This window comes from Pleurodeles waltl, chromosome 1_1 (genome assembly GCF_031143425.1).
Source record: "Pleurodeles waltl isolate 20211129_DDA chromosome 1_1, aPleWal1.hap1.20221129, whole genome shotgun sequence".
NCBI lineage: Eukaryota > Metazoa > Chordata > Amphibia > Caudata > Salamandridae > Pleurodeles > Pleurodeles waltl.
The window spans coordinates 399,407,807-399,431,215 of record NC_090436.1 but is presented as its reverse complement, the minus strand read 5'-3'; the positions used below and the strand labels follow the sequence as shown (position 1 = coordinate 399,431,215).

The 23,409-nt window shown below is 40.6% G+C and overlaps 1 protein-coding gene across 2 annotated transcripts in view; it reads left to right on the top strand.

The window, feature by feature from the left end:
• The window catches only part of AGGF1 (angiogenic factor with G-patch and FHA domains 1), a 321,895-nt gene that overhangs the window by 279,706 nt on the left and 18,780 nt on the right, over positions 1-23,409 (top strand). For both annotated transcript variants that reach the window (XM_069223545.1, XM_069223537.1), the window contains exons 12-13: positions 15,436-15,563; positions 21,638-21,737. In XM_069223545.1, the coding sequence (XP_069079646.1) occupies positions 15,436-15,563; positions 21,638-21,737 (228 nt within the window). The remainder of the gene's footprint in view (positions 1-15,435; positions 15,564-21,637; positions 21,738-23,409) is intronic.

Genomic DNA, 23,409 nt, shown 5'->3' with positions numbered 1-23,409 from the left:
GACTCACTGCTGCAAAGTATACCTCAAGTAGACTGTATATATGAGGACTTGTAAACCACAACTGTAGCTGGAGCGAAGTGGAGCACCTACAGCATACACACACAAGCCTAGTCTGCTGTATGAATGTTGCTCACTTATCTGATGAGATTAGCTTATTGTGAGAGGAGAAAGGTTTCACTTAACATCAGTGGTAGACAAATATTCTTTTGATGCTGAGAACAGACCAGGAACCACCACCTGCGAAATAAGGACAAGGTATATTCACATAGGTGCAAAACTAGATAACTCATAAACATGCATGCCATACACGCAGGATGGCACTACCCATGACTGTTATGATCCATTCCACTATATCTTGTAGAATGGACTGTGATATATCATTGCTTTACATGAAAAAAATTCAAAAAGGCGATACGTAGGATTGGGCCAAGTCCTAAAGGACAGGCGCTCAAGGCAAATAGCACATCGTTAACAAAACAATATTCAAAGTCAAAACCATAAAGGTTTATTAAAAGTTTTAAAATCCTTATATAAAGCAAAACGGTAGTTAGTTTAAATCAATAAGTCATAATATAGCAAAACGTTTAAAACGAGGTCTAAATTGTCTAAATACAAAATTAATAAGAGTATAGACATGAAGTCTGCCTCTGGGGGATAGGCAAAAATCTCTGTCACGCATCCCAAAAAGGGGACTTTTTACAGGTTCGAACATGGTGTGATCTAAGGTAATAATGACACCAACAAACAGATTTTCCCTTGGCAAAGTGCCTGCGACAGGGAAGGGCTAAAACGTGTAGATTGCCTTTTTCGACCCACAGTGGTCCCTCCCCAGTTTTTCATTTTATACGTTTTTTGGCTGACTCTGCTTTGGACACACACACAAGTGAGGTATAATTTTTGTCGGGAGACTGAGGGGAATGCTGGGTGGTAGGAGATTTATGCTAGCGCGGTGATCCCACAACTTTTTCACACAGAAATATGAGGAAAAAGTGACTTTTTAGCTGAATTTGAGGTTTGCAGAAGATTCTGGGTAAGAAAACTTTGAGGGGTCAAAGCAAGCCGCATCTCCCTGGACTCTCCTAGGTGTCTAGTTTTCAGAAATGTCTGGGTTTGGTAGGTTTCCTTAGATGGCAGAACCAGGGGTCCAAAACACAGATGGCCACCTATCTAAAACAAAATGACCTGTTTTTGCAAAGAGGGTACCTGCGTTTTTGGTCCTCAGCGTATCCAATCATGGGCATAATGCCTACCCACACAAGTCAGGTACCACTTTTATCAGGAGACTTAGGGGAACACAGAATAGCAGAACAAGTGTTATTACCAATTGTCTGTCTCTGCAGTTGCGCCTTCCAAGTGTGAGACAGTGTGTAAGAAAGAAGTCATTTCGAGAAATGCCCTGTAATTCACATGCTAGTATGGGTTTCCTTGATATCTATTTTTCACTCATTATATTTTACCAAATGAATTGGTGTATACCCAGTACACAATAAAAATTCATAGCAAAGTGCAGCTCATTTATTGGCTCTGGGTACCTTGGGTTCTTGGTGAACCTACAAGCCCTATATATCCACACAACCAGGAAGGTCCAGTGGACGTAACAGTATGTTGCTTTTGAAAATCTGCCATAGTTGGAAAAAGTTACAGATGAAAACGTGGCTGTTTTTTTCAACTCCATTTCAATTCTTTTTAATTTCAACTGCCTCTTTCAATAGTGGATCTACGCAAGTAACCCCTTGCTTAATTCAGAATGTTGTCTACTGTTCAGAAACGTATAGCTTTCCAGGATCCACCATAAGTTTCACCCCCATTTCTGTCACTAACAGGAAGGTAGCTGAAAGCACAAAAAATAAGAAAAATGGGGCATGTCCCAGTAAAATGCCAAAACTGTGTTGAAAAATTAGGCTTTCTCATTCTAGTCTGCCTGTTCCTGAAAGCTGGGAAGATGGTAATTTCAGCACCCCAAACCCTTCTTTGTTGCTATTTGCAGGGAAAAAACAGATGCTTCCTTCTGCAGCACGTTTTTCTAATTTTTCCCCCAAAAAACACTTTTTAGCTGTATTTTGGCTAATCTCTCTGTCCCCACCAGGGGAGTCCACAAACCCTAGGTACCTTTAAAATCCCCAGGATGTTGGAAAAAAGGACACACATTTGGTGTGGATAGCTCATTAGGGCAAAAGTTATGGGGGCCTAAGCTCGAACTATCCCAAATACCCAAAAAAGGCATAGCACTGGTGGGATGGGATGGGGGGGGGGGGGGTCAAGGTTTAGCAGCAAGGGGTTAGTGCTAGAATGTAACCTAAAAACAAATAAAAGAATTACACTACATCTGTGAATGTATTTAGTACAATGGACCCTTCATAGTCATCAACAGAAGCATGGAAAGTAATTTCTAAATATAAGGACTTAAACAGTATTTCTTTTGTAATTGCAAAACTGTGCATGTCTATATAGGCAGGTTGAGACCCAGTCACGAAGCCTGTTTATGCTAACCTTCAAGAACAACTTATGTAACATTATCTTAATTAATAAATCTGCTGTAATAGATGGTACCTGAGGTTCTTAACCATGATGTGTTGGCCTAGGTCCATGCCCAATCTGCATGCGGTCCGTTCTGCCACATATATTTATGACCAGGTGCCAACCTCAATGAAGTTGCTATCTTTTTTGTGGGATGTCTAGTTAATTGTCCATTCTTTACCCATTACTATTATTCCATGCACTTGTGAATCAGTAATCATTGAGGATAGCTGTTAAATATTATGCATTGTTTAATAAATTATAATTTACTTCAGAGATATTTCTTATACAGTTGAAACCACTTGTTGTGCTATGAAACTTGCCATTGTTAATTGCAATTCTACATTTGCCCTGGTAACTGGGCCTTTTGAAGAAGAGAGTAGAGTGCCAAATGTCCTTTGAAGATGTTAACTTAAAATACAAAAGACCCACACAGTTCCAAGACTCCCCCAGGTTGTGTCTTTTTATTTTACTGCTTTCATCCAGTTCATGAATTCATTGTTCCCAGAGGACAGAAGGTGAACGATTCTGGTTGGTGCCTTATAACTTCGGTCTATCCTTTTACCTTAGTGGATATTCTGGACACTTGTTTTTGTGTGAAGGTGGATTTTAATTTCAGCAAGAAAGCTATAAAAAAAGCAACAGAAGACTGTAATACTGTGCATAATTTACCCATAAATGTTTTGATATAAAGTAGTTCATACGTGAGCCCTCTTCAGTTTGTTGTGAAATAAAAGTGGCAACTAGATTGTAATAAATAAAATATTTTCTGGCTGGATGAGTGGAACAGAGTATTTATTGATAATCATGACTGATATTTGCTCTTGCCTTTACAGAGCCTTTATTATCCATAGCAGTTAGTCCATTTTTAGGTCACGCCTACCAGACAGTGTAAGCAGTCTGGCAGCAAAATACCTGTTGCAAACTTGCAGTGGGCTGACAATTGGTTGGCTATATTGTCCTTCTGATTTGCTTGCTTCTTATTCAATGACTTGCCTTCCTCATCTTGTATTAGCCAATTTGTGATCCTTTGATTGGCTGACTTGTATCGTTCCACTGATCACATTTAGGGTATTACTTTTCTCTCTTTCATTCAGCATTCCATGTGAGTGCATGTGTTTTCTAGCTTTCTCTCTCCCCATACCTGCCAGCTTGTCTGTAATAACAGCATCGGATATTTTTGCTGGGATATGGCTGAAGAGTAGACTTAGGCCCTCATTCTGACCTTGGCGGTCTTTTCGCAAGACCGCTGAGTTACCGCCGCGGTGAAGACCGCCGACCGCGGCGGTGTGCCGCTGTGCGCATTCTGACCGCTGGGAGCGTTCCGCCGGAAAACCGCCAGCAGCCACACTGGCGGTCGGCGGGAAAGTGGAGACTGGTCAACCTCCACCGCCACGCCAGCAGAACACCGCCCACAGAATTACGACCCACATTTCTGTGTGGCGGTCTTCTGTTGGCGGTCTTCTGTTGGCGGTCACGTCCCTATGGCTCCCGTCGCCTCCCGGAGGACCAACGCACAAGGTAAGTTGATCGTCCGTGAGGGGAGGGGGTGGGGGGGTGTTGTGTGATGTGGGCGTGCATGGGGGTGTGCGTGTGAGTGTGTAGAGGGGGTGTGTGAGTGCGTGTATGCGGGCGGGGGGTGCTGCTGTGTCTATGGGTAATGTGTGCTGTTCGGCAGGTGCGCATGTCGGCATGTATGTGTGCGGGTATGTGTCCCCGTTGTGTATGTGTGTGTAGGGGGTGTGTATATGTGCATGTTGGGGGTGTGTGCATGTCGCGGTACATGTATGTGCATGTCGGGGTGGGGGTGGGGAGGGGGTTCGTACCACCTCTGGGGGGTGGCAGGGGGGTGGAGGGTGTGGGGGGAGGACTCGGGTGGGTAGTGGGGGGGTGGGGGAGACCCCTATCAGTGCCAGGGAAGGAATTCCCTGGCCCCGATAGTGCTTACCGCCATGGTTCGCACGGCGGTTCCCGCCCGCAAGAAACCGCGGCGGTAGGCAGGGTCATAATACCCTTGGCGGTCTTGGGACGACCGCCGGGCCGGAGTGCGCAAACTCCAGCCCCGCGGTCATGACCGCCGCGGCGGTCGGAGTGGAGAAGTAGCGGTCGGTCGCGGCGGGGACCGCCGCGGTCAGAATGCCATTTTTAATACCGCCGGTCTGTTCGCGGTCCGACCGCCGTCTCTCCGCCGACCGCCAGGGTCAGAATGAGGGCCTTAGTGTTTTTTTTGTTTCATCTCCTGCATTCCACATATTGCAGGAAAGGACCAGCTTTGGCACACTCAGACTTTTATGGCGCTGAAGAAAGGGCCATCTGCTGCACTCACTTACAAGGCATCTGAGGCAGAAGGTTTGCTTAGCACCTCTTGTGGAGGATTCTGCTTCCAGGGATACTGCAGGGGACCAAATCAAAGTCAAAACTTGTGGAAAATAGAATATACATTGGCAAGTGTTACCTTTTATATTCTGACACTTCATTATTAATTTATAAATTCTGTTCAGAGTTTCCTGAGTGAAAAGTATATGAAAAAATAGATATAATTCTATTTATTAACATTTAAATCATTTAATTTAATGTGCAGTTTTGAGTTACTTTTAGATGTCTGTTTGATTTTCCTCCAGTATTTTGAAATGTGCTTTTTCATTTATTTTTTGCAAGCAATAATTACAGAAAACAAATTGGTAATGCCGACAACTGGGTACTTGCAATATAAAGACAAGAGCTATTCGCTTTGCTAATGCTTGTTTGTATAGTACACAGTACAGCCAATACTTTACCAAAGTGAACCGAAACAGCAAAGCTAATATAGCTGGCATTAGCATGCTGGTGAGATGGCTTACTTTTTAAAATGGAACAAAAATAAAAGGAAAAACATGCCACCTAAAGGTGGCAGCCTTAATGCTTGAAATAAAAATGTTAATTAAAAATACCATATAATTCTAATAGAACAGAACAACAGGAAGGTGTATTTAGAATAGCTTTAGAAATCCTTTTTAGGTTGAGCCGCTGACAGCGCTCGTACTGCATGTGCTCTCGCTTGCAAGGGATATTGTGTACAGTAAAGGGCTTGGAGCCCGTCCATTGCTTACTATTTTTTGGCTTCATTGTCACTCTTCTTTGCTGTCTGCTAAATTGCCAGCATATGCCAAACATCACTGCCTTTTCTTTCTGTGGCTCATCGACCAAGCACAGATTGATTCAACTTAGTTTGAGTCCCTCCTCTGTCTATTCACCTCTTGCTCTGTGACTCAGTTACCATTTTCTTTATTTGCAGCGCCGCAGTGTTTTTTTTTTGTTTTGTTTGGGGGGGGGGGTTATGCACCGGAATCTTGCCCCAAGAGCAGGCGACGCAGTGGATCGTGAACTTGATCTTCAAAGGGGGCTGTCCCTAGGGTTTTTGCAAGCCCAGGAGGGTGGCCTGTGCGCCTTCTCCTTAGTTTTTGGCATGTCCCTGGGACTTGGCCCACCCTGGGACTTCATTAAAAATGTGGGAAACCACCCATTTTTTTATTAAATGTCTGAAAATCCCATGTATCAACCCACAGAATAAAATAAATGCTTTGGTCCCTCTCAGACCCCAGCACCAGAGCAAAGGGGTGAGGGTATCCCTATCCTAGCCCCTTTTTTTCCATCTTTTTTTCTGATACTCGGCTGAAGCCGAGTTCCAAGTTGTGACAGCCAATCAGATATTTTGCACTGGGACAGTTGAATCCGGGGTGGATCTGCGTCCCTATATATCTATATTTTTGAAACTCAAATTCCTCAAATACTACTTAACGGATTTACACCAAATCTCAAATAACCTGCTTTTGGGATAAAGATCTAGCTTTCTTCCAAATTTGGTGTAATTCTGTTCAGCTGTTCAGGGTGTAGTCATGTTCAAAAGTTAGAAAAATCCCATTGAAATAGATTTGAGAAAAAGTTTTTGGTATCATATATATATATATATATATATATATATATCCATCCAGAGTAATGTATGCGGATGTGCACCCTTGAAAGAGAAAAATGTTGTCACTCAGCCACCGGCTGAAATGAGCTGACCAGTTGTCCCATTCTGTATGCGTAGGGAGTGAAACTGAAATGAGACTGGCACAGCAACAGACCAGTGAATGCCGTGGGCTGACTGAAAGCCCCTGTAAGTTTATAAATATTATTTTATTAGAATCAAAAAGGTCTGATGTCTGACCTACAATCATAAATTAAAAAACATGAAGCAAGGTTTTTTTTTTTTTTAATCATACATTGGCCTGTTCAAACTTCATTGAAATTTTGCTTCTGCCACCCACAGTATACAGCATGGGGCAGTGGGAATGTCCTTTTCTATGACTGGCAGTTTCACTGTGAGTAATGACATTTTGGCGGATCACATATGCACATCCACCTAGAAAGAGATGCGTTTCATTACCACATGTGGTGAGCTACTTCAGTTTACCGATGCATTTTTTCTTTCGACACTTTATAGTTTGTTAGTTTTTAGTCACACTTGTACAATTAAACAACGTCTTCAGGTTACAGGAATTTAAATAATACCTTTTCTTTACCCCATTTAGAATTAAAATTTCCCTGAACATGCATTAAAACTAACAATTGTTCGCAAAGCTAATAGATCACCACAATGTGAGATCTATTGGCTTTGTAAATGTGTTTTTTAGCCCTGTTGTACAGCAGCGGGACTGCTGTGCTGCATGATTGAAAGTAAAAATAAAAAAATGCTATTATGCAGTCAGCACTGGCCTTGTCATAGCGTTTTTTTTTTCTTTACTTTCAACCCTGCTGTACTTGTACAAAATGGCTAAAAAAGAATGGCACAGTTTTGACCTTTTGGCTTTGCCAATGCCTGCTGCTCCTGCAGCTAGCTGGGTATCGTGTTGAATCTCAATATCTGATCTGGGTCTTTTCTCTTTCCTGCTCCTTCAGGAGAAGTTTGGTGATCAACATTTCTTATCATTTCTATTCAGTCAAGATTCTTAAGTTTCTCAAGAATGTTTTTTCCCCTTTGTGGCCTTCCTTCTATTCGGGACCCTCTTAAAGAGACATTTGTTTGGGGGGTAGGGGGAAAAGGGTGTCTGGTAAAAAAATTTTTTTTAAACTAACAAAAACGTATATGCCGGATGCACCCGGCCCCCTCAGTTGCTCATCTCTTCCCAGCAGTCACCTGGGGCACAGCCACAGGCCTGGGCGGGCTGGTTTGATGTTTGCTCAGGCACATGGAGCTCGTGCCATTTCTCAAACCTAACTGTGAACCTAAGACGACTGGCCAAACGGAAATATGCACTTTACAGTGGCCACCACTCCTCCTCCTCCTCCTTATGGCCTGCCCCACCCTAGACGTGCTGTCAGACAGTGATAAATAAAATGATAATAAAGTTATTTTATTTGTAACTGCCAGACTGACCAGGGGTGCTATGCTCCTTCGCCATTTCAGAGGAGCCACCCTTGTGGCTTTCACTTTCTTAATTGATAGGAAGTTATACCCTCCCCTCCTCCCCCCCCCCATCCACCCCTGCCCCCCAAGGTGAAATTGATAATTTAGTCGCATGCATTAAAAGAATTCTTTCAAGATGTTTATATCCTCACATTCATATTAAACACTCAACTTTTCAAACATAAGGCGTGCATGAACGTAATTTGAAGGTCACTAGGGGTCACATCTGCGACTCCTTGCTTCCCACTTGTGACCACTGCCCCTGCGACTCGTTATCTAACAGGTCGCTAAAGGAGTGCTAGGAACCAAGTTTCGTAGTGCTTTTCTTAGCCATTTCAAACTCTTTATTTCAAAGCAAACATGGAGAAGTAAGATTTATTGGAGCACTCACACACGCTCCTAACGAACGAAGACCTAGATTAACTATTACACATCTCCTTTTTTCCAAACAAACAAGATGAAATAAACAAATATGAATGAAGCAATAAAATGCAATAAACTTTGTAAGATAATTTTGTACACTAGATAACACATCGTAATATAATTTTTCTTTTTTTTTTTTTAACCGAAAAAAAAAAAAACAATGAACTAATGTTGTCTAATACATTATGAAATCATTGTATTTGTTTGGTAATTTTTTTATGTCTGCTGACCCTGACACCAAACTCATTCATATTAACATTTGAAGAATTGTATTATTGGTAAAGCCTGTTTTACTATTCGAATAAGCTTTGATAGATTCACACCCAAAATCAGGATCAGATAGATGACTTAATTTGCAACAGCCTTCAAAGTTTACACGTGCTAATCTGGAACAATGCCACTGTGAACCATTACTCAGTATAGCTGAAGACCTCCCAATCCTAATAACTTTCCAAGGTTTTGAATACTTCGATTCTCCCTTTCTGACGTGTGGGAAGCTTGAGCTTAACGCAATCACCAACATTAAAACTTAGACTCCCTTGTTCATTTTCCTTGCACTTTATTTTTGTTTTGAATTCTACATTCATGCCAGCCTCATTATATATCCTATTCATGTCATAAATCTGTACTTTGTTTTGCAACCAAGATAGATTTAAACCTAGTCTTGGTTTCCTTCCTTTCAACATCAAAAATGGTGACAATTTAGTTGAACAATGAGGTGTACAATGATAGGGCCAAATCATTTGTGCAACATGTTCCCTAACATTAATCTTAGCGTTTAACGCCAGCTGTATTACCTCTACTAAAGTTATATTGAATCTTTCAACTAATAATTCATATTGGGTGCATATAAAGCAGTTTGTTTATGTTTAACTCCTACATTAGACAATAATTATTGTAATTTAAAAGAAGTAAACTGTGTACCATTGTCATTAGTGATACTATCAGGATAACCTTCTTTTCTGAAACAATTGTTTAGAAACTCAATGTCTTCATCAGTATTGGGTCGCTCAATCCACTTATACTCAACCCATTTGGAGAAATAGTCAATAATAACCAACACATATGCTTTTTCCAAACTAATACCTTCATAAAGACCAATTAATCCATAGCTAAATCCTTCCATGGTAGTTCTGGAAACGGTAATACATTAACCTCAGTTTTATCTATTTTCAAAACTTTGTCAGAATCCTGACACAACAAACAATTCTTAATGAACTCAACTACTTCTGAATCCATGTTCGGCCCCCAAAACTGATCTCTCAATTTTTTTATAGTTCCAGATTGTTCCAAATGTCCAGTATGGGCTATAGAAATCAACTTTCTTCTTATTTCTGTAGGAGGAACGAAAAATTCACCTTTAAGTAACATCTCATTTTCTATGGACAATTAATTTCTAACTTTCCAGAAAACTTGTAAATCCTTTGTCAAAAATTTCTCTAGTGGCCAACCTTTTATGATAAAACCTTTCACATTTCCAAGAACTTTATCTTTGTCATATGCTGAAACCCATTCCTTTTCTGAGATTACTTCAGAAAACGAAAATTCTGCATCTTTCGCACTTGCAAAAACACATTCTTCAATCAGTTTGGTTTCTGTAGACATTTCCTTATTGCCAGACAACCTCGATAAACAGTCCGCTCTGGTTTTCCTTGTACCTGACAAATAAGACACTGTAAAATTGTATTCATACAATTTTGGCAAAATACCAATGAGTCTTGAAGATGCTCTGCCCATGCCATTTTTAGATAATAAGGAAATAAGTGGTTTATGATCAGTTCTCAATTTGAAGTGTTTCCCCCATATATACATCTTAAAGTGTTCAACAGCCCACACATATGCAAGTGCCTCACGTTCAATGGTTTAATACCTACACTCCGTTTCAGACAATGCCATAGAACCAAAAGCAATGGTTTGTTCAACATTACCTTTGACTTGAGGTAATACTGCTCCTAAACCAGTTGAACTTGCATCCACAGTAATTACATTTACTGCATCACCAGATTATGGTGAAAGTGGCTTCGAATTTACAATAGACTTCTTTAACTTGTTGAAAGCATCAACCTGATCATTAGACCACTTGAATGTTTCATTTTTCTTTAGTAATACACGTAAAGGCATAGCTAAATCGCTGAAACTTTTGGCAAATTTAGAATAGTACTCACATAGGCCTAAGAAAGAATGAACTTGGTCTTTGTTTCTGGGCTCTTTAATGTTCTGTATCTTTTGTAGAGAATTTTTAATAGGTGATATACTTTTTTCTGAAATAGAATGACCTAAATAGTCTATTTCATTAGTTAAAAATGTACACTTGTCCAAATGAATCGTCATACCCCCATCACTTAGGATTGACATCACCTTGTCCAACTTTGTATAATGTTCATCTTTTGTAGCTGTATAGATCAAAATATCATCCGGAAAAGCAGTGGCATTCCCAACCTCTTTAAACAAACAATACATTAATTTTTGAAAAACAGAAGCAGCTGATGCCAAACCAAAAGGCATACGTTTATACCGAAAAGCACCTTCTGGAGTAATAAAAGTAGTAATACAACGAGACTCAGGAGTTAACTCTACTTGATGATATGCTGCCTTAAGATCAATCTTCGAAAAAAAAACTAGAACCCTCTAACTTCCAGCTTCCAAGCCAATTAAGTTGAGTAGTAACGCTTTTTTCTGTGTGATTCAAACGAATCTCCATTAATTGCCAACATGTAATTTTTAAAATGTCTGAACCATTTTTCCCATTTCATAGTAGCCTCATTAGCAGAGTTTAAAAATGGCGGAGGAGGATTCCCACAAATGTTATTCATCAAAATGTGGTAATAACGATTCCAGGAACAACAATGTCCTTCAAACAAGTAACCATTATTGGAGCACTTACACTGGCTCCTAACGAACGAAATGCTTCTCATCGTATGCCTACAGAAAGCGTTCCATTCAGAACATTCTAAGATCTAGATTAACTATTACACATGGACGTCTGGGTGACATAAATAAATTCAGCAGCGATACTGTGAACAGTACAATTAAACAAAATGTTTCGGAACTGGGGGCTCTGGCTGAAGCTGCTTTTGCAGCGTGCTGTGAAGGCGGTGTGCTCAAACAGAAAATAATAACTAAACAGGGGCCCAGCAAATGAGAGAGACAAGCAAGAGTTAACAACCAGGCTCAACAGAGTGTCTAGAAGAGGGGAAGAAGACAGACCAGACAGACATGTGAGACACAAAGAGAAAAAGATGTGTGTACATGGGGCATGTGTGTGTATGTAGATGTTGGAGGGATAAATATAGACAGGTTTGAGATGGGCCGAGACAGATGAGAAGTGGTGGCAGATATGGGTGAAAAAGACTCTAGAGAAGGGAAGCTAAATGTGTCAGGCCGACAGTCAAGAATCGGAAAGACACTACTTAGAGAGACAGCAATAGAGGGTGAGGTGGATTTGACAAAGATGATTGAGACAATCTATAAATAGCCGATAGTGTAGAAAAGAGAAATCTGAGAGAAAAGTAAGGCAGGTGAGAAAGAAACAGTTCAAAGGTACAAAGCAGAAAGGTAGGAGACAGGAGTACAAGAAGGAATGGTGTGAGAGAACTCAGAGAGAGGCAGAGAGATACACCTGAAAGAGAGAGCAGATCAGTGAGACAAACACGATGGGAGGAAATGCTGAGAGTTGGGGGAATGGACAGATGGACATCAATTATGGGTTGCAATGGGTCACAGTTGCGGCTCCTGGATTGTCTTTCGGAATCCCCCCCAGTGCTTTTGCTATCCCGTGGCATCTGAATTTGCAAAACCAGTGGCAGGAACACAGGAGCATTTGTGCTTGTGTGCGTCAGGTCTCTTCCCTTCCTGTTGTCTGCCCATTTTTTTAATTATACTATTAATTAATCATATTTTATTACTTAGTATTAGTGTAATAAAAATGGAGCCCCAGCAGCTGTAACAGAACATGCGCTGACCGCTGAGGTAAGGTAAATATATATTTTTTAAATGTATGTGTGTCTGTGTGTGCCAGTTCAAGTGTGTTTGTGTGTAAGAAAGAACCTGTGCGTGTGTCTGCTTTTATGAGGCAGCATGTTTGTGTGAGTGAGTGAGAATGAATGAGTGGCATGTGAATGAGAATGAATCGGACAGTGAGTGAGTGAGTGAACATAACTGAGTGAGAATTAATGTGTTACAGTGAGTAGCAATAACTGAAAATGAGTGAATGAGAGTAAGAATGAGTCTAAATGAGTGTGAGCAAGAATGTAGGAATGAGTGATAGTAAGAGAGAATGTGAGTGAGTGCACATGAATGACTGATTCAGAATGAATGAGCTTAAGTAAGACTGAGTAAGAAAGAATGTGTGAGTGAGAGTAGGATTGTGTAGACGTATGAGTGAGAATTTAAGTGAGTCCAAATGAGTCAGTGCACATGAGTGAGTGAAAGTAAGAGTGAGTGAGGATGAATGAGTGCAAATGAGAGATGATGAATGAGTTTGAGTTAAAATGAGTGAGTGAAAGTAAGTGAACTTGAGAGAGAAGGTGGTGCTTTGCTTCCAAGTCTGCAGTTGACTGTGGCATATTGAATGTATTTCTTGGCTTATAGAGAAACCCACACCAAGCTAGCACTGGCATAGTTGCTTATCTTTGCCTGACAGGCCCTTGTGACAAAAAAATGGCATTGTCACTTTAGAGGTAATACTGGACATTTGGGGATTCCCAGGGAAAAATTCTGTCAATGTCATCCTGGAGCGAGCAAGTTCTTTGGCAATGGGGAAACCCATGGCAAAATACTGGGACTGGCACATCAACTGTGTACGTCTTTGCATATAGCAGGACAATTGTGGTATATTGGGTGTAAGGCAACCAAACGTCTGGCCCTGACATACTAGAGGTATTTTTAGCATGTAAGAGTCATCCGTAGTATATGTAGAGTACTAATGGCAAAAATCTGGGACTGGCATATTGTATGTCATTTTTGGCAACATTTGTAAACAAGTTGTTGCTATGTTTCATTATTGTGAATACATGAAAAATTATGTTTTTGAATAAAATTTTAAAATAATTTAGGCTCCCGGTATAGTTTGGTGTTTTGTTGCACTGCATACTTTTTACATGAACACATAACGAGCACATCATTTTTCGTTCAATACAAAGAGAAAGGAGTAAGATTCACAGGCAGTTATCAGAACATTAGTATAGGTGGTATGAGAAATAGACATTTGTTTTACATTAATCATGCAGTTATTATGGAACGTGAGCTATTTCAATTATCGTAATATTTTCAAGATGATGTGACATCGCTTTGTGGGAAGATTCCGTCAAATGTCATGATGATCTCACTTCTGTGATGTCATAAAAGTCAAAGGGCATATGGTGCACTTCTGCTACCCCTGGCATTTGTGCTAATCCGCATCCATGCTCCACCTCTTAGCAGTCCTGCATGTTACCATCCAGACCTGCCGAGAGATACATTCTCAACCAACTACAGCAATAAATCATCCAGATAAGTAGGGCAGTTATGGCAAAGGCTCGAGTAAGTAAAAACGAATGTGGAATGGGTTGCACCTTTCAGAGTGCAAATTGTCTTCAAACAAATAAAATTGGTATGTTCTATCTGGGCGTACAACAGGCTTCACTTCTAGAATTGCTACAAGGAGTTAAACATGGCTCCTGTCCTTTTCTGGAAACAAAATGCATTCTTGGCTTCTGTCCTAAACTTTGCAAGGAGAAGTGGGCTGTCTATTCTGGAGCTGAGGAAGCAGGTTCATGTTCAACATCCTGTGATCCGAGAAAATTACTTCACCTTTCCGTGCCTAAAATACAAAAATCTGACCTTGTGTAATGTGGTGCTTATGTAAAGTGCTCTAATGTCCTTAAAGCAAGTTCGCTCTATAGTAAAAAAATATATATATATATATTGTGGTGAGCGAATTTGGTCCTAAAACCTGCGAACAGACTCCCGTTGACAAGCGACACCCTTCCTTCAGTGTAGATGTGAGTGGTAGAGAAGGAAGGAGCATGACACAACTTCAATCCTAGGTAGCCGCAAGGGCATATCAGCAATCCCAAGAACTTCCTGAGATTTAATATATTTCACTCTCTGCTGCCCCTTTGTCCCCGTTCCGTTCTGACCCAGCAATACCTCTCCTCTACACTGGCGTTATAAATTCTGTTCAACAGATCAACAGCTATGTTTTTGTTTATCTTATTATATTTCTAAACCTAGGAACACCAATGTTGTCCCTTGCCTCAGTTACCTAATTATCTCTACCCTTGGGTTCCAGAGGAGCGTGCTAATTCAAATCGCTTCTACGCTTCGTCAGGGTCAGTGAGTGCTATCTAAATACAAATTACAATGAAAGTGTTTTTTTTTCTTTGTAATGCTTAATCAAAGCAGCATAGGCTGTGTCCTTATGAAGAGAATGAAAGTAGAATTACTTGTTTTTTGGAGCACTTGAGCCATGCACTAACACACAACAAAGCAACCATAAAAAGCTTCACAAATTTCAAACTTCAGAGATAATGTTTTTTCTGCGAAGCTACCCGTGATTTCCACTAGCAATAACTACAGCATCCATGCCCTCGACCCTTTACAGCATGCAGGTCTTTATTGAAGCATAACTAAGGTATTTGCAATGATGAGTGCTTTGTAAATGTTCTTTAACACGTCTGTGTGTGTGTGTGTGTGTGTGTGTGTGTGTGTGTGTGTGTGTGTGTGTGTGTGTGTATATATATATATATATATAATATACGCATTTGAAGTGGGGCCTTCATCAAAAATAATGAATTTATTTAGTGAAAGTAACTGATACTATCTACCTGGATTCATCTAAACTTTTCACATGTAAGAGCTACAGAGATACATTTTCCATCAGAAAAGTTGTCCACTGGAGGTATGTGTGTGAGTGTGTGTGTGTAGAGAAGTGCACCAGTATCACACTTAGAATGCTCGCTTCATGAAGTAATGAATAAATTTTCATAGGTATTGTGCCTTCAGAGGATAGATATAGTGATCCTTATCAATCCTTTCGAGTTTGCGTATGGATTGAAATAAGATTATCTTTCTTTTTATTTGAAAAGAATTGCGACTACGAGGATAACCAGGGGCTGAAGAATCCAAACTACAAAGACCGTGCAAGAAAGCGGAGACGGGCAGTAGGAAGTGAAGGCACATTTCAAAGGGATGATGCTCCAGCTTCAGTTCACATGTACGTATATACAAATCATTACTCTTGTCTCCATTGGCATGCACCTTTAATTGAGGCACGTATAAAATACCAGAATAAAATATTAGTGAACAATATATATATACATAATCATTTTGACTCAACACTGAAAATGTCCTCAAGGATGGATACTGACCAAAACTTAATTTAGGTCTTTAGTTTGCTTCCATGGTTCTGGGGTTGAGACAGTTGTAAAACTAGCTGTGAACAAGGGCTTCATCCTCACATTCCCTCTGCCATGAGATCATTCATCCATCATGACTGATTTTAGACCAGGTAGATGAAGCTGCCTGAAGCAATTAAGAGATGGCACAGATGAGCATCGAAGAGCAGATCCTGTCTTGAAGGTCATTAATGTTTAGTAGCATTACAACTTTTACAGTTTTGTGAAGAATAGAGAAGTGTTTACTTTCCAGTAGGCAGAGAGCTGTGGATGGTGTGCACAAAGACCAGAAATCTTAGACTAGGACATGCCTCTGCAATAAAAGGTAGCTTTGCCTGAGTATTGTAACATAAAAGGTGAAGCTGGAGATTCTGATATGACTTTGGAGCCTACCATTGGCAGGCTACATACTGTCAGAACAATGAGTTTGCAAATGGGTCACAAATATTTAGGAATTACCTTACTTAACCTTAACAGTTAAAATACAGGTGATGATGCCAAGGAGACTATGAATGTAAAACAAAACACTCTGACCCCTATTACGACTTCGGCGTTTTTATCACAAGACCACCGAAGTCGCGGGTGCCAGAAGACCGCCATATTATGAGTTATGTCAGATTTTCGCCCTTTTACGGGCAGAAATCCAATACCGTCGGCCTGGCCGATGGCGGCAGAGATGTGTTTCCACCTCCATGCCAACAGGACACTGCCCGCCTTATTACGATACGTAATATGGCATGGTGGTTTCCTGAACGACGGTGTGGTGCTGGCAGTGGAAAACATTGAGACCCATACCCTCCCAGATGACATCCTCGCTGAGACAGGTAGGTGGACTGTCCAAAAGGGGGGAGGGGTGTTGTGTGCATGTGTGTGGTGTGTATGTGTAGTGCTGTGGGTGTGTGTATGTGTGTATGTATGTGTGCGTGGAGGGTTTGTGTGTCCAAATGGGAGGGGAGTACTGGGGTGGAAGTGCATGTGTGTTTATATGCAGAGGGGTGGGGTATCTGTCTGAGTGCATGTATGTGTGCGAATGGGGGTGTCTGAGTGAGTGTTTGTGAGCGAGCAAGTGAGGGTGTCTGGATGTATGCATGCAGTTGTGGTGTGTGTCTGCATGTGTGTGGATGGGGGTGTCTGCATGTATGCGGAGTGGGTGTGTGTCTGGGTGTGAGAGAGTAGGTGTGTGTATTGAGATGCATGCGAGTGGGGGTGCATGTGTACAAATCTGCGAGTGAGTGGGGTGTCTATGGATGCATGCGGATGAAGAGGAGGTGTGTGCAAGTGTGCGGATGAGGGAGGCGGGTGTCTGAAGGTGTGTGGACGTGTGGGAGTGGGTGTGCTGGCGACAAGAATAGAGAATCCTGTCACCGTGTGCGTTACCGCCAAGGAAAAGGTGGTGTGCAGACTCAAAATACCGCCTGCGGTCTTACGCCACCTCCAGCCCGGCGGTATTTACCGCTGGCCCCGTGGTCGTAAGACCGCCACCGCGAGTTTCTTGATTCAATTTTCCAAAGATAAGTAACGTTTTCTTCAGTGTGTAGATGTGTATGCCTAATGCACACAGCTGAATGGTTGGTGTTAAGTGAACAAAGTAGGGTCATTTTATGGCACACACTGATTGCTGTTACAGTTGGGATGATGATTTCTGCTACCTCTAATTTTTTAAGCCAGCCAGCTTTGAATGTACTGTTGCTGACACTGGAATCATGTTCCATTCATAATGATCACAACTTTTTATTGGTGCTTGTTTCCTGTGATGCAATGGTCAACACATTTTTATCTGACTTTTTATATAATTATTTTCCACTGCCTTGTTTATTTTTTATTTTCATGCAGTTGTCATTCTTCCAGTAACTTATAGATAATTATGTTGAATGATGCCAGTTTTGTATTATTATTCTCTGGAATGATGGTTGGTGTGCTTTTTACAAAATTGTAGGCTATCGCTTCTAAATGGAGTGAGATATTCTTAAGATGTTCTCGCTTCAAATCTTTTGATCATGGCACATAATTTAATATAATGGAGTCTTATTTGAATTCTCAAATCATCATTAAAATGCATAAAGATGCAAATCCTGAGATTGCCAGGTCAGTCTCTTTCTCCTTAACTTACTTTTCAGCTTATTCATAAAAAATATGAACTCGAACTGAGTGTTAAGTATTGATTATATCAACTGTTGTGTTATGGTGGTTATTAGATTTAATACATGCATTTTCAGGAGTGGATGAAATATCCCATGCTATGGTGCTTTGGTTTGGGAAGATGATACCATTGCCTTTTAATGCTCATCATGTTTTTCTCAGCTTTGTACTGCTTCTTTGACGTTTAAGTCACAGATTTGGAAGAGCTCATTCTTGTCCTCCATTCTAAGCTATTTGCTACATAGGACTTTATTTCCCTTACCCAGTTTGGAAGTGTGCTGATGCCTCTTTTCCCCCATTTTTCAAATTGTGAAATCAGTCATGTTCCATCCCCCATTCATCTTGCTGAGCTGCCCTGGTTATTCCTGTGCCGTTCTTTATGGCAGTTCTTCCTTCCTCTATCCCAGTCATAGGTGTCAGTGAGGCATTGGATATGGTGGGGTAAGTTCTGATGGTTTTAAACAAACTTCTTACTATTTTGGATGCAGTATTATCTTCCTCATTCTTAGGGGGCCTTTCTTTTCTGGCTCATTCTTCCTTAACTCGTCGATAAGTATGTCCAGTGTGCTGATGGTAGTTCATGATCTCTTACTGGAGCTGCCTAATCCATTGGGTGTTTTGACTCCCTTGAGTAGTTACATTTTTTAGAAACTTGAGAAGTTGGGAGGACTGTAAGTTTACTTGTTCCTCAGGATTCTGCATGCTAGGTCTTTCATGTAAACTTCTGGATCACTAGCTTCTGTGTGCTCCCTTTGTTGTTTCCTATGAGCTTCCTGAACATATATTGAAGTCTTGGCTTTTTACCTAATTAGGGTACTAATTTCATTGTCCTCCTCCCTAACGTCTAATGTCTCTGTCACAGAATGCTCGCCTTGCATTGAGGAATTGGTCTTGTCTGTAACTGAAGTTCTGTCTCCCATTTTTTATGTCCACATCCAGATTTGTGTTTGGGCCTTTTTCTCTATGCTTGTGGGTATGCCCATCTTTACCTGTGATGGCTGATGCCATGACTTGTAAAGGTTGTTGTAGTAGATTCTGATGTTTCTCATTTCATCTAGCTTTCTGACAATTACTTGCTTTTACCCCTTCATATCCTTTGGGAGTTTCCTCAAGGACAGGCTTTTCTTTTTTTTTTTTTTTTTTCTTTTTTTCCTTTTTTCCTTGTTTACTCGAGCTCCAAGCTCAAGGAAGGGGGTTCTAGACATGGGTCCAACTGAAAGGGCTATCAACAAGACCCTCTGACTTGACCTTCGCCTTTACTCTCAATGGAAACATATGGATTTTTGTGTCCTTCTTCTCATCCACGTATTGCGTTGTTTGCAGTTTTCCGCTAAGGTTTGCATCTTCAGGATTTTAACCATCCAGAGTTTAGAATACAGGTGGCTGTATTTTAAGACTTTTATGATGATGTCCTGAGCTAAACTCACATTATGAGGCCAGTGGAAAGATGGTTGTCTGGTTCATGGACTTCTTGTTAAGCCACCTGTCTCATCACAGCTTTCGGTTTGAGTTTTCCATAAAGAGTTTGTTTTTTCACATTGTGTTTGCAGGGTGCAAAAACACTCAAATAATATTAAGCAATTGAGTAATCTTCTTGGGCTTCGCAGCTGCAGGGCACTTTGACTTTGCATATCTTCTTGCCTAATCTAATACAAAATAACTTCACTCGTGTTAAGTATACTTTGGAAGCATAGAAGGGCATTTCTGATTTTTTAGATCTTAGTCTACTTTGGTGGCAGAAATATTAAAACATGCATGATGGACGGTCTTGTCGCCTTCTACTGCTAAAATTTGGATTCTCGGTTTCTGAAGATCAGTTGATGTACCAAGTACAAACATAGGCTGAATGGCTGATTGAACTAATCCATCTAGCTGCACATGAACATTAATAGACTGCAGGATCAAACAGTGCTGTTCAGTCGCACTTGAGGTACATGGTTGGACTACCACAAAGTGCCACATCTTTAAGACACTTCCTGAGGTTCCGATTCCTATAGCTGCATGTATGGATAAGTAACCTGTGACTTCGCTCTGCTTGGCCTGCCTGCATGGCAGCACATCATGGTGGGGTTTGAGGTCATACCACCCTGTTAGCTTATCTTGGATTTCCGTGGGAGGCTTTACCCTGCTTTAGATATGGTATGCCTGTGAGTGGTTACCTTTACTTGATGATAGAGAGGTCTTGTGAGATACTTTGGGATATCCCCTATTGGTAACCTAACTACGATTTCTATATTATGCAAGTCACTGTCCACGTCATCTTCAAGGTGTACCTCAAGAGTCCCTTCATCAGTTTGCTGCCACCGTAACTACCCCACATACAATGCTGTCTACACCACATACATGTACCCCGCCCCTTTTCATTTTTACCTTTTGCCATTTGGTTCCCTTGTGAGATGCAGACTCCATACTATACTTGGTTGCGCTCTCCATGTAACTGCTTCTTGTTCACAAACACTCCAGCATAGCAGAATTTTTTATGGTACTGTGTACTATAAATGACTTGTGTTTTGGTTTCACTGATCTTCAAGACGTGGAGTTTATATGTTGATGCTCTAAAACTTAACAATTCAATAAAAATATACTTAAAAAAGAAATATGAACACAGATCATGTAGCATGACACCCAAGCAGAAATTATATTGTCTTCTCTTCTTTATATTTGTGTTACATAAAGAGTCTGTAGTTTGGCAAGGAATAAAACCGTTTTAATGCTGTCTCGGATTTCTTTGAGGTGGGTCAGCTCCTGTGCGTGGATGTCTTCTGATACATCTAGGACGTCAGACCCTTAGATTCCTTTGTTGAGAAGTGGATAAATTAATGTAGTCTCGAGGGCTGTGATGCTTTGCTGCTTTGGGATCTTTTTCTCTTTAACCTGGGAGCCTAATGGAGCATCTTTTGAGTGAAGCAAAACTTACAATGTGAGCCTCTGTGTGTTTAAACACAGTTTCGGAATCCCAAATGTATGTCACATTCACTTCATATTTCCTACCTCCTTTGATCATGTGCTTTTAAAAGTCAGATAGCTATGTTATGTATTAGGACTTATTGCCACAGCTTAGATCCTGAGAAGAAAATCTAACCAAAGTGACTATGTGGATTACTTAAAGCATTGTGGCAATGCAGTGGCGACTACAGGAGAGGCTGGATTGGGTCCATCATAGGGATGGTCTTTGAAGAAGCCTGGAAACTTCAAAGTTAAGATCAAGGTGTATGAAGGCATTGGAGCTGCATTGCATCAAATCTGTCCCAACACAGAGACCTCCTGAGAGGGGCCTAAGATTTCCTCCCGGTTCCCACTATTCAAATCTCGTACTCACCTCAAAACCTCCCACAGCCTTGCTCTGCCCTCAGCCTGTCATTTGTGGTCAATAACCACTCCTCAGTACTTGCTACCCAGCTACAACATCCACAGCTTCTTTTTCCATAGGAGTATTGGTCTTATAAATTTGTAATTGTACCTAAAGAACAGTGTCCAATTGACAACAAGTAACAAAATAAAGTATCATTCAACCAGTGCGTAGAAAATGAAAGAATTATAGTTAAGTTAGAATTGTAGTTCATCCAGTCAGAATGGCTGTAAATAATAATCCATATTAGTCACATGATGGAGACCTGTTCCTCCTAAAAGTGTGTGTAAACTACGGACATATGTCTCTACTTTTTAAAGTGTTAAACTTTTGTTTATATATCTAATATCCCACTGTTAATTATCTATTACTATTCTAATACTCTTCTTTTTATTTACTCTAAAGAGAAATTAATGACACTAACAAAGGACACAAGATGCTGAAGAAGATGGGGTGGAAAAAAGGAGAGGGATTAGGCAAACGTGGAAGTGGAATTAAAGACCCGGTAAGTTTTTTATTCACGTATGCTGAATTGAAGAAACATGGCTAAGATTGTTTTTTAAAGATCACTCCAGTCTTACGTTTTAGTTTTAGGGACCCACACACTGCACTGAAGCTCTTTATTCAATGTTCTAGATCTCTGAGGTACAAAAACAATATAAAAGGGCTTTGTGACAAACACAGCCTAATTTTAAATTAAGGATTCACTCTGAAGTATTTCACAGCATGCAAAAACACAACCTAATAATAAATATAATAACTACACACAGTTTGTTTAAGGGAATGAACATATGGCTCACATTCTGACAAGCACGGGTTGATATACACTTGCAAGACTCATTTGAGACATCAATTTGGGTTATTCACATAACAATAGTCAGTGGCACAGGGAAGCTTCAGTAGATGGCCAAGAATAGCAAAATGCTGAACCCATACGATTCCTGAACAGGACTACTCTGGGATAGAGATATGCAAAGTAAGACTCACAAGTGCAGGAGCTGGACTGGCATGGATGTGCAAATATTGGTTAGGAGAAAAGTTAAACTACAGGATTTCCCAGGGAGTATTTTAACCTGGGGCAAACTGCCATGTCATTAACTATACAAAAGTATTGAGAAGCCATATAAATAAAAATTAGATTCTATTAAAAAACTTGTAACATAGCACAGTATGTACACTGAAAATATCTCCTGCCTAATGCAATACAAGTAGATGGCTTTATGCAGGTACACGTGTATAGAGAATGAATAGATTCCTACTCCTTCCCTGTTATTCTGTACTAGACGGGATAGCCCTAGAACCAGTAATGCAGGCCTTGATGTTGGGCGTTTACTGACACATACTGACATTCAAAGAAGCTGGACTGCTGCTGTAGATATCCTTGAACTTGGAGTGGTGGAGAACACATCAGCAGGAGAATTGAATCTTCATGCTTAAAATACTTTTGCAGCATGTATCTGCTGTTGATTTCCAAGGTATGCATAATCCTACCATCTAATTTTGGGCTCAAACCAGTGTAAGTACTCTTCAAAGTTAGTCCTTGTGGTTGGTTGTCCAGAATGACTCTAATTATCAGCATCAATCCCATAATGCAATGTTGACTCTAAATTTGATCCTGTGTTTACACATGTGAACAGTAGGCATACAAAGAATGAGGATTTTGAGGAAATAAACCACTAGAATTGAGCTCTAGATGTATGGGATTTAAATAGTGTGGTCCTAGCAAGAAAGAGCATTTCAAGTCAAAGTGGAGCAATGTGGCCTCTGTCACAGCGTTTGAGAGGATAAGGCCCTTCTCTTATTGAAAACAACAAACAAGTGGTGGCTGGACCATAGAAGCGCAACCTGTGTGTGTCCAAAGTGTACTTCTTATTAGTATTAGCTCAAAGGAGGGACGTGGTAGCCACCAAATAGTACACAGAGGGGAGTGAGGACCCCTAGATTATAGATTCAAATCCCACCGAGCTACTCTCTCAAAACAAAGATTAATAGTAGCTTGCAGCAAAGTAGATCAAAACAATTTCATCAACAGAGCCCAAAAGTGTCCATTACTTCACTTGTTTATTCTGGTGTCTTCAAAGTAGACACCAAAAACTTCCAAAGCCAACACGTTTCATCGTAAAGTCTGTAGTCCAACGACTTTGACAGGGCTACAACAGATACAAAGTATAGAGTCA